This window comes from Tachypleus tridentatus, chromosome 11 (assembly GCF_004210375.1).
Source record: "Tachypleus tridentatus isolate NWPU-2018 chromosome 11, ASM421037v1, whole genome shotgun sequence".
Classification (NCBI taxonomy): domain Eukaryota; kingdom Metazoa; phylum Arthropoda; class Merostomata; order Xiphosura; family Limulidae; genus Tachypleus; species Tachypleus tridentatus.
In genome coordinates this window covers 9,432,412-9,445,137 of record NC_134835.1, presented here as the reverse complement: position 1 = coordinate 9,445,137, position 12,726 = coordinate 9,432,412, and the positions used below count along the sequence as shown (strand labels likewise).

The window sequence follows — 12,726 nt, the reverse complement described above, 5'->3', positions numbered from 1 at the left end:
ATGACTGAAGAGGTAGAGCCCACATTGCGGTGAGGATACACCATCTATCAGTCTTAACCTCCATTCGCTTGTTTTGCATAAAGGAATAAAATAAATTAAAATAATAGAAATTAGAAATTGGAGAGCGAGATGTGGGTTCTCAAATCCCACAACGTCCCACTTAATATCATCCTTCATTGCCTACAATTTGTTTGTTTGTTTGTTTGTTTGTTTTGAACTTCGCACAAAGCTACTAGAGGGCAATCTGTACTAGCCGTCCCTAATTTTGCAGTGCAAGACTAGAGAGAAGACAGCTAGTCATCACCACCCACCGCCAACTTTTGGGCTACTCTTTTACTAACGAATAGTGCGATTGACCGTCACATTATAACGCCCTCACGGCTGAAAGGGCGAGCATGTTTGATGTGACGGGATTCGAACCTTTGACCCCCAGATTACGAGTCGAGTGCCTTATCCACCTGGCAATGCAAGGCCCACTGCATGGTACTGTTCAGTTTATTTTTTCCTGGTGTTCTTTTGTTATTCTCTTCCTAATTCCAGGTTTTTTTTTCTGTATCACTTCTTTTCTCTTGGTTTATTTGTTTGTTTGAAATTAAACACAAAGCTGCAGAATGGGCTATTTGTTCTATGGCCAACATGGGTATCGAAACCAGGATTCTAACGTTGTAAGTCTGCAGCCATACCGCTGTGTCACCGGGGAAGGGAGGGTCTTATTTAGCAAAAAAGAAAAATCAGGAGAACCGTAAAATATTTTCAATCAGTACTTGGAAGAAGTCAGCTCTGATTTAGTTCTGTTCTTTCAGCTTCAATGATAGTCATTTCGTTAAAATTATTCAGTTATCTCAGAGGAGGGTTCGGTTTAGGTGCAAATCGATTTTGTGTTCGTTCCTCATGCAGATTTGGATATCTCTGGCCTGATTATTGGGTGAGGAAGAAATTAGCACGAGTTACTTTCTGCAGAGCGTGATTTAATTCTAGAGAGAGACATGAATGATCTGGGTTCCGGATCATGCTTGGACGAATCTACTTACCTCCAGGTCGTCTGCCCTCAAGGCTAGATTACTCTCGTCAGTAAATAGAACGTCACAGACTTATCTCGTCAGGATAGTTCCAATTTGTCCGAGTTGCAGAAGAACGAAAGGTAATGGAAATAAATGGACTGGTAAAGTTTTATCCTTATAAAACTTGTACACTGGTCAAGATGGCGGAGAGAGTTGGAATCGTTGTATTATCTCGAGTGAGTAGCGATAAACTTGGTTTTGCAAAACGACTCTAAATGCCCATGTTTTACTAGCATCAGCATCTATATTATAATAATAACATTGACACTGACGTGATCTGCAGTACAAAGGAAATATATCTTTATCAATGTCTGTTAAATATTTTATTTAAATACCTGAATGTTTGTTTTGATTGTTTCTTTTGGAATTTCGCACAAAGCTACTCGAGGGCTATCTGTGCTAGCCGTCCCTAATTTAGCAGTGTAAGACTAGAGGGAAGGCAGCTAGTCATCACCACTCACCGCCAACTCGTGGGCTACTCTTTTACCAACGAATAATGGGATTGACCGTCACATTATAATGCTCCCACGGCTGAGAGGGCGAGCATGTTTAGCGCGACGCGGATGCGAACACGCGATCCTCAGATTACGAGTCGCACGCATGCCAGGCCTAAATACCTGAATGAAGTTTGTTTGTTTCAAGTTAAGCACAAACGAACGCAATGGGCTGACTGTACTTGCGCACCACAGGTATCAAAACCCGGATTTTAGCGTTTAAAATCCGCAGTTATACCGCTGTGCCACTGGAGGGGGCATTTTAATAAAATAACGATGTAATTTGGAAGCTGAAACTGAAAAATAGTTGTACCTAATTATCGTAATTCGTATTTTAATATAAAGGTCGTGGATTCGAATCCCCCTCACACCAAACATGCTCCCCTTTTCAGCCGTAGGGACATTATAATATGACGGTACCAAGTGGGTTAAGGGTTCGACTCGTTATGTGAGGATAGCGGGTTTGCATCCCCGTCGCACCAAACATACTCGCCATTTCAGCCGTGGGGGCGTTACAATGTGACGGTCAATCCCACTATTTGTTGGTAAAAGAGTAGCCCAAGATTTGGTGGTTGGTGTTGATGACTAGCTGCCTTCTCTCTAGTCTTACACTGCTAAATTAGGGATAGCCAGCGCCGATAGCTCTCTTGTAGCTTTGCGCGAAATTCCAAAACAAACAAATAAACAATGTGATGATTAATCCCACTAGTCTTTGGTGAAAGAATAACCAACAGGTTGGCGATGGGTAGTGATGACTAGTTGTCTTCCCTCTAGTTTTACACTTCTAAATTAGGGACGACTAGCGCAGATAGCCCTTGTGTAGCTAGCTTTGCGTGAAAATTCAGTACAAACAAACAAAATAAATATATTTCAATATATTTATATGTAAAATTAGATAAATATATATATGAGAAATCTATTTCATATAAACAGAGTCCTCAACTTCCAATTTTTGATTAATACTTTGAAGTAAAATAAAAATAAATATTGGAGTTAAAGTAGATTTCTCGTAAATCCGTTACCAAAGGCATGGCTTCCTTTTTTGTTGTTGTTGCTCTGTTGCAGGGACAAGGGATCCCTGGACTAAACATTAACGACTATTCTGAGCTGTCGTCAATAGCTGTATACACGCTTAGTATCAAGACTGAGTGATCAATAACATTGTCAAAGTGTTGTAATCAAATGGAATTATGTGGTGATTGTCATATATCATTTCTTGGATAATGTCAGACAGTTTTACATCACTTGAGGGCCATTAAAGGGTCAATACTGCGGGAGTGGTCTGGTTGGTCGACTAATTTGGTGTTTATTTAGAGGCAGAAAACACTGAACTATGGGAAGAAACAATGTGGTCGTTACTTGACGCAGTCTATGATTGGGCGTTGGTAGATCTTTCAGAATAAAAGTACAGATAAACATATATATATATATATATATATATATATATATAAAGGGAAACGAAAGATATACTTGGTTGAAGGGTTTACATGACGCGAGTTCTTAAGTACTACAACAACCTTTCAATCAACGCATTCGACACATGTCAAAAACGCTTCACAATATAAGGCCTTAAGGAAATTCCAAGAACCTTTTCTTTAAATTGGCCTGGTCAATCTTCATTTACAAACAACGCTATATTTCTTTCTTGCCTTTTTATCTTATTCGAATGACTTAAACAAAATGCTCCGTTAAAATTTCTTCAAGTATTTTGTCAAATACAATAGAACAATCTAAAGAGCATTAGGTCTATGGAAATACAATATTGTTTTCTTTTTGTGTCATATACGAACTGTAAACACAAAATGCTCCGTTAAAACTTCTTCAAGTATTTTGTCAAATACAATACAACAATCTAAAGATCATTAGGTCTATGGTTTGTTTGTTTGGGAATTTCGCACAAAGCTACTCGAGGGCTATCTGTGCTAGCCGTCCCTAATTTTGCAGTGTAAGACTAGAGGGAAGGCAGCTAGTCATCACCACCCACCGCCAACTCTTGGGCTACTTTTTTACCAACGAATAGTGGGATTGACCGTCACATTATAACGCCCCCACGGCTGGGAGGGCGAGCATGTTTAGCGCGACGCGGGCGCGAACCCGCGACCCTCGGATTACGAGTCGCGCGCCTTACGCGCTTGGCCATGCCGGGCCAGATCTATGGAAATACAATATTATTTTCTTTTTGTGTCATATACGTGTGTGGTATCAGCACAAAGTTCGTCAGTTGTCCGTAAATGAGGTATTACGCGATAATTTATTTTTTATTTTAGTATTTAAAGATAAATATCTGAATATACTAAATGTTGGTGCATGTCCGCAGGAGTAAATAAAGTTTGATAGAAGAATACTCGGGTGGTTGAAGAAAAAAACAGTACTTCGATTTTACAGTGTTTTGTATCAAATATAAAAATGTAAGTAGTCTGTATAGGACTTTGTATAAAGAAACAAAATGTACAAGTATACATCATCAGCTGAAAATATCTGCTAGCACACTCCACTCTGTAACAAGATTTTGTGACTCAACGGTGGCCGAACATTGGATCCTTGGATACGCTAGGCCACTTTTATGTTGCACTTGCACGTTTTTTTTTGACCGCCAATAAAACTTAAGCCCCGAAACAGTTTGAAAAGGTTTTGTCCGTGACTATTGCTAATTTTAAGTTAATATCATTGCAGATAAAATGCAAAGATATTAACTTAGAAATACTTAAATTACTCCAGTTGTAGTTCACTGTCTTGTATTGAGAGTGGAGTTCTCATTTTCTATAAGGTGACCTTTGAGTTTCATAGAACAGATTATGATTTATCAACGAAGGCGGAAATACGTTTATTAAGGTTCAAACACAAAATGACGCAACAACGTGTTTTGAAATTAACGCACATTATTTCTTTATTAGACAATATAGATAATTATCATATGGTCTTTAATTTTCATAGCTGCCAAATTAGTCGTAACGATTCAGTTTATTTATTTTGACCAAACAAAAGATTTTTACCTACATAATTCTAGCAATAAAACTATTAGATCTACAATTACCTTGTTCACCAATTTATTAAAATGTCTTTGAATTAAAGCAAAGCTAATGTGTTAACTCTCAACTATGAATAAACTATAAAATCGCTATATTGCAGATTTGCTTATTAAATGTTAAGAATTATGTCAAGAAATGTTCCAACCTCAGATCTGAATGGCCTAAAACAACTACATAATAGAAATCACCACTACAAGATCTGTTAACAATTATACAACAATAATTACAATTAATAGTAATTGTGTTTGAGTGTTTTATTACAGCAAAGCCTCATTAGGCTATCAGCTGAGCCCACCGAGGGGAATCGAACCCCTTATTTTAGCATTGTAAATCCGTAGCCTTACCGATGTACTAGGGGAGGGTTATATTAACTAGTTATAATTATGAGTAACAAGAAACCTACAGAGGACCTTTTATGACCTCTCCGTCTTAGGTCATCATTTGGACAGACATGTTTGCTCTTGGCGATGTTTTCGGCCTTTATCATCACGACCTGACAATTTGGGGCTTGCTTGATAAGGAAATATGAACCACTGAAGCAGAAATGTTACAAGTAATGAATCACACTTATCACATAAGACTGATGTAGTTGCTCTTATCTAAGACATTTAATTTTATATATTAAATCAATCTAATGATGTAGGAAAGTAATTATGTACTGAATTAATGAAATTTAAATTACAACAACACGTGAGCTTAGGACTTATTTAGTATGTGGAAAGTTCCAACCATGTGTCCACTGAATAAATGAACGACCTATGTTTGCAAGACCCATCGTGCAACTGGACAAAGTTTACTGGTCTTAACTCATAAACCTATTTGCGATTAACCTTTGCTAAAGGGAGTTTGCACATCAGTTAGATTTAAAATAGGATTTATAAAGAAAACAGACCAAAGATGACAAGTTCTTAAGAGCGATAGTTTAAGAAAAATTAACAAGGGATTTCGGAAAATTCAGATGTACTGAAGATCCTCTCGGTTGTGTTGAATATTCAACATGTGTTGGTGTATGTGAAGCTGGAATACCGACTACCAAGTCAACGATCAAGCAGTGGTGAAGGACTGGTCCAGTATAAGTTTTGATTCAGTTCAATATGTGAAAGGTTAAACGCTTACGTTTGTAATTGAATACACACATGTATAATAAATAAAGTTATTCATATTCCATGTTCAGCATGTTAATTACATGGATTACACTAAATGAATGATCTCACTATGGAAAACAACTGACTTATTTCAGTGTTAAATAACATTATAAATTTGGAAGGTGCAAAGACATGGTAAAGGAAGTCTATGCAAAATTCGTAACTATTATGTTGTTTTTAAAAAAAATTACATAATAATAATAAAATGCTGTTGAATATTGTACGCAAATTGGAAAAACGTTCAACGTTCATTGAAAATAAATTGATTTTACCACAAAATTTATGAAAACAATGCTGTGTGTAATTTGTTGTCTCTACCTAAATATTGATGTGTTAGTGGTCAAGCTTTCTCTATAAAGTCTTCGAAGCTAGAAGGATAAAATGATCAAATGAACAAATTTATCATATCGCACACAGTCCAGTCAATGATTGGATAGCGTGTTGATTCTGCTATTCGTTTCCCAAGTAAATATAGATCCTTCATATAACTTATAGGTCATCATAACATGAGTACCGCTAAGCCTTTTCACAATACTATTTTTAAAACAAAAAACTAAAAGAAAACAAATATTTTTTGGTTGTATCAGTTCAAGAAGAATCCTCTTATAAATGTACTATCGGATCATTAACTTAGTTACAGGGGTAACATATCTACCCTACCTTGTTCAAAGTTATGTCGTGTAACTGTGATATACATAATTCGATCATTATGTAATAAAGCAAATATTGTAAGAAGAAGAAACAGAGTTAGCACCCGACCAATACTACAATAAGATGTATCCAGTTCATAAACCCATAATATATCGAGTAATCATTGATGAAAACTGGTGAAATTCTATAACCTAGCGACATAAATACGCCTTGTGTGTATAATATTTTAAGATATGTTACATAACTATTACAAAGTAGAAATAAAGAAGTTAAATATCGACCAGTCATATATTTTATATTAATATTAACTAGAAAGTGTCTTCGTCTTTCATAATCTTTGGTAATTTTATTTATTCTCTCACATCGTCTTCGAGTACTTAGAATGACGAAGCACGATTGTCGAGTACAAGTGCAATCCATGTTCGAAATTATTCGCTGTGGGGAAAAAAAAAAAGACACTGTCGTCTTGAGTCTACTGTACCACTGTTCTCGATCAATGCTCTTTACGCTGTGACACACAATGCCCACAATGAAAAGCAAACGTCAAGACACGATTCCCGTAAGTTAACATTGCCATACACAGAAACACCAGCGGACGTCGAAAAGAAAATTGTAAAAAAAAGAACGGATAAAGAAACATCAAACACGATGACGGCTCAATATATTTCTGAAAGGGAAAAAAGTATAGCTTAACAAACGAGCAATAATCGAATAAAAATCGTAAGTTATTGCTAAGTTATGAGCTGTACATTCGAACCATATAATGGGTGTTGAACAAAATCTCGGAATACTGATGTTTAATTATAAATGTGCATTTTGTTGGTTTCTACGTGATACTGGCTCCTCAGTTATCAGGTTTAATACTGAAACGCACAACATGTATATAAGTGTACAGAAACGAAGTGTTACATACGTCTATTACTACGGCTCGGTATGGCCAGGTGGGTAAAGGCGTTCGACTCGTAATCTGAGGGTCACGAGTTCGAATCCCCGTCGCACCAAACATGCTCGCCCTTTCAGCCGCGGGGGTGTTACAACGGGCCTGGTTGTGTATACACAACTGAACCTCACCTTTATATTTTATCATCTCTTTTTATCATTAATATCAATTGTTTCAATTTTTTTTAATTTATAAAAAATATTTGATACTAATTTATTTAGCAATTTTTCTTTTTTACTGAAAAGAAAAGAATTTAATGTTTGTAAAGTTGAAAAACATTTTACGAAATGTAATGAATCTGATAAAACCCTGGATTCTGGTATGAAACAGATAGCCCTCGTGTAATTTTGCGTGAAATTCAAAACAAACCAATTCCTTTTACTTAGTCTTACACTGGTGAATTAGGGACGCCTAGGGCGAATAGTTCTTGTGTAGTTTTTTGTGAAATTTAAAAATAAAACAAAGAGACCCGGCATTGTATGTGTGTTTTCTCCAATAAAAAAAAAACTGTAATTTATCTCAACTTGTACACTAGTTTCTCTATGTTTTTCGCATTTAAAGTTAGAATATGAAACTGTAAAATATGTCGCTCTTACAATAGAAAACACTTTCCATGGTTGAAAACTGTTATATGCAAACATGTTACTAATTGTGGTTAAATATTGTAGTGTGTAAACATGTTGCTAACTGTTGTTAAAACTTTTGCACATAAACACGTTCCTAACTGTCATTAAAACTGCAGCATGTAAACATGTTGTTAATTGTGGTTAAAAAACTGCCTACTGTTTTGTAGTGACTTGTATTGATATTATGACTTATCTAAAAAATGAAACTGAAGCCAATAGGATTCAAAATCGCACCTATATTTGCTCTTACCAAAGTAACTATTTTATTTAGTTTAAAATAATAAAAATCGTTTCTCCAACTAAAATTGACATTCCATAAAACCTTAAGTTGAAGAGGTCCATCGGGATAACGTAAGAATTTTGACAGTTTCTGGTTGAATCAACCAACGAAGTAAAATGTGCAGCAGCAATTCTCATTTATTAAAGAAACATCTGCAGGAAGAAGTTAATGGGTTCAACTCCCGTCCGGCCTCAGTTCTCTCGTGTTAACTAGATGTACAATAAATAATAATTTTAGCACTTGCTTTTGAAACAAAAGTGAGTGTAGAAAGATGGTAGATTTTGCATAACTAAAAACGAAGGTAGGTATCTTATTTTCGGAATATTTTTATAATACATTTCAGCATCCTACATTACCATGACGTCGAGTAGAATCAGTTTTAAAATATAGATGTTTCTACTGTTTTAGAATAAAGTTTGTTTATTGAGCGCTTTTTACAAAGACACAGAATGACGTAAACAAAACCACCAATTTATTCTGTGGTTTCTCTAATGACTTTGACAGACTGTATTACAAGGAATATCACCATACTCAATTCTAAGTGTTTCATTATACCTATAATAGCGACCGCTATAGAGACCAGTTTCAGTTACAATGTCTTCTTTATTGTATTATGCTGTGCGGTGATTGGTAACGTATTTAGCATAAGCGGTGTAATGATTACTGGCGTAAATGTTCAACGACAGATGTTTGATTTATGTACACGTGGTGACAAACCAGGTTGAAATTGACTATAAATTACTATCCTAAAAAGGTTTTTTTTCTCAGTATATATTTAACACTTTGCGTGCGCTCTGTCATTTCCCAATAAACATATATATACATAAAAATAACACCATATTTTGTTTACTATTTCCCGCATTACTATAATGTAGAAACGAACATGTGTTTATTTTTCAACCTCTAGTACCGAATCATAACTAAAGAATTGATGGTCATAACACGATTATTCCAGATCATAAATTATCACAAGTAAAAATAAATTTACAAGTCCTACATCTCTGTTTTTTTTTTATTATCGTCCAACTGATATAACTTACAAAATCTATTAATATAATATCAGTAAAAGCACTAATGACCTAATATCGCTGGGTGCATCACAGTTAGTAAACCAGTTACAAGTCATGGTCGCGGTAACGCTGATCGAAAAACCTAAAAGTCTGCTTTTCAAAGTACTAAAACCAATTTACACACAAAATGAGTAACAATAATAAACCATCACAATCAATTGTGTTAAATGAATACTCTGTTTCTATTCTCCTAAAGCTAAGACTCCGGTAATCATTTATAATAAAATTAGTGAGAAGTGAGAAAATGCTTCTATACTAAACACGAACATTATATATTTTACGTCTCGTGCAAATTCTAGAAACACATTAGCCCTGTGAGTTTTTACTTAACTCTGTTACCAATATATCGTTTTCTCTTTAAACAAGCTTAAACATTTAGTACGTACAACCAACTTCCTTCTAGTATGAAATAAATTACTGTTTTTTAAAACGACCGTAATGTTTTCAACTTGCACATAATATATATACTATCTTTTAAAGAAATATTTCTATTAATATATTGGCTTAATGTATTTTAAAATGCTCTTATGATGATTAATTTTCACTCTGTATTTCAAAGAGTTTCACTTATTAATCAAACAGAATTAACATTGTATTTACGTAGTTTGATAACCTGATGAATCGTTGTTCGTTCCTTATTCTAGGAGATCGGGATCGTAACATGTTTTTGTCGTTTCAAATGTGAAGGTTTTATAATGGGTTGGTGTTTATTTTTTTGGTAAAGAGTAGTCTGAGAGTTAGCAATGAGTGGTGTTGATAAGTTATCTTTCCTCTAGTCTATTACTTCAGAATTAGGGATAATAAGCGCTGTTATTACTGAGTGAAATTCAACAAACAACGTATCATGATAAGTGCTGTACAGTGAATATTAACCAAGTAGAATTACTGAGTCAAATTCAACAAACAACGTATCATGATAAGTGCTGTACAGTGAATATTAACCAAGTAGAATTACTGAGTCAAATTCAACAAACAACGTATCATGATAAGTGCTGTACAGTGAATATTAACCAAGTAGAATTACTGAGTGAAATTCAACAAACAACGTATCATGATAAGTGCTGTACAGTGAATATTAACCAAGTAGAATTACTGAGTGAAATTCAACAAACAACGTATCATGATAAGTGCTGTACAGTGAATATTAACCAAGTAGAATTACTGAGTGAAATTCAACAAACAACGTATCATGATAAGTGCTGTACAGTGAATATTAACCAAGTAGAATTACTGAGTGAAATTCAACAAACAACGTATCATGATAAGTGCTGTACAGAGAATATTAAGCAAGTAGAATTATCACAGTTTATCTTTAGTCCGTATTAGCTAATACTAATTTCAGTTAATAATATTTATGTGTTCACTCTGACACAAAAAAAACAATATAAATATTTGTTTATTTAGTAAACCACGTAATACACTTTAATACGGTTTTCAGCTTTTGGTGAATTAGTGAAAGCTATTTAAAACAAACGGAAATATAAGCCCCGTACTATTTGTTTGACGCTGTGTCCTTGGCTATTAACAGATCTAACAAATGCAAAGATAAATTAAACTCACCTTGTGCAAATACTGCTGCAACTAGTAGGAAAATCATCTTCCACACTATAATCCACGCATTAGCAATGGAATACGTCAGTCTACAGGGTTAGCTGGTTATCAACTGGAGAACATGAGACACCTGGGCTGCTGGTTTGCCACGGACTCTTCATTTTAGCGTTGCATTTTTAGCGCCATCTCTTGAATTATTTTTAAAGTATTCCGTTTAAAATTTCAATTGAACAACCAAGAAAAAAATTGTTGTACACAAAACAAGCAACATCTGACACTAAACTGGATAAAACACAACTTTCCGTTGCATCTCTTACATTTCTAATCCTTGAGTATGGGCAAAAATGTGTTATGGGTCCCATATAATGGGTAGAATAGTTGGTACGTGAAAAGTTATTATATTATTAATTTAATGTTTTTGATTATAATAATTGTAATTAATTATAATACTGACAGAGTCGTACAGTGTTTTGTACAGACAAAGCTGTGTGATGTGGGAGATTAGTTTACTATTACACTTGTGTTAACGTTGGTAGAAACCTACGAATATAGACAAATTTATGTGCAACATATTACTAATAAACATCATGTTGTGAAGTCCCAGTCTATTTTTTATTAAAAATTAAATTCATTTTTGGGCTAAACCTCTAATATTCAATGAGGCTGTTTCTACATTTATAAAGCGAAATCTAGTCTCAATACCTGAAACGATTTTTACTGATTATAAAAATAAAACAACAAAAGTAAAATGGAAACTTTTTTTTTTCCATATTCTAAATGTAATTCCTGTATTTACTGAACATGTTAGTTTGTACAGGAATATCCCCCAAAATAACTTTAAATAAGTCATTATAAAATCATAGAGTCGTTTAATTCTCTACGTTTATGCCTAAAGTAATTGTCTTTGGTTAACATTCCAGGTGTATCTTTTACAATCAGCTGCGGCTCTTGTTCAAATTGACAACTATATAATTTAAACTTTAAATTGCCTTAGAGAATATAAAAAAAAAAAACATCCAGCTGTTAAATCATTTCCGTGTGCATCGTTTCACTTTAGATTTCACCTTGTTTTGTTGTTGTTATTTTTTACATCTGAGTGCAGCTAGCAATAGGAATGTTTGCAAATGTTCCGTGTCTTCCAGGACAGCTTGAAATTGAAAGAGGTGATAGGTCCTCGGGGTATATTCCATCTCTGAACTAAGAAGCTTTGCTCACAATTTCCGCTCGATGACTCCCTACCTTAGGTTGTATCAACACTTACAAGTATCACTGTTACATTTGTACGTCAGAGAGAGTATCTACGTTGATCAGAAGAACTCGAAACTTTACCTTAAGGATAATAGTGTAAACGGAAAACGTATTTTGGAATACTGAATCACCTGCAACGAGCATTGAGTTTTCATACGCTAACCGTTTCCTAATACGCAAATCACACAGATTAACCTCAGTGGCAAGTGAAGTAAGAAGAGGAAACGCTGGGAAATCAAACTGTATGGATCGATGTAACGGTTACCCTGGTAACATTATTTAAACATAATTAATGTTTGCTTGTTTGGTTGTTTTTAAGGAGACGTACTGTCGGCCCGGCATGGTCAACCGTGTTAAGGCGTTCGATTTGTAATCCGAAGGGCGCGGGTTCGAATCCCGCTCGCACCAAACATGCTCACACTTTTAGCCGTAGTGGCATTATATTGTTACGGTTAATCCCACTATTCGTTAGTAAAAGCGTAGCCCAAAGGTTGGCGGTGGGTATTGATGACTAGCCGCCTCCCCTCTAGTCTTAACACTGCTAAATTCGGGACGGCTAGCACTGATTGCCCTCGGATATTTTGCGCGAAATTCAAACAAACAAACTTACGGTTACTATTCACGCTTCCAT

At 35.0% G+C, this 12,726-nt stretch overlaps 1 protein-coding gene across 1 annotated transcript in view; it reads right to left on the bottom strand.

Annotated features, from left to right (window-relative positions):
* LOC143231664 (uncharacterized) overlaps nt 1-10,971 on the bottom strand; it is a 141,800-nt gene extending 130,829 nt beyond the window's left edge. Inside the window, exon 1 of the mRNA XM_076466237.1 lies at nt 10,857-10,971. Within this exon, the coding sequence (XP_076322352.1) occupies nt 10,857-10,893 (37 nt within the window). The 5' untranslated portion in view covers nt 10,894-10,971. The remainder of the gene's footprint in view (nt 1-10,856) is intronic.
* Between the last annotated feature and the right edge of the window lie 1,755 nt (nt 10,972-12,726).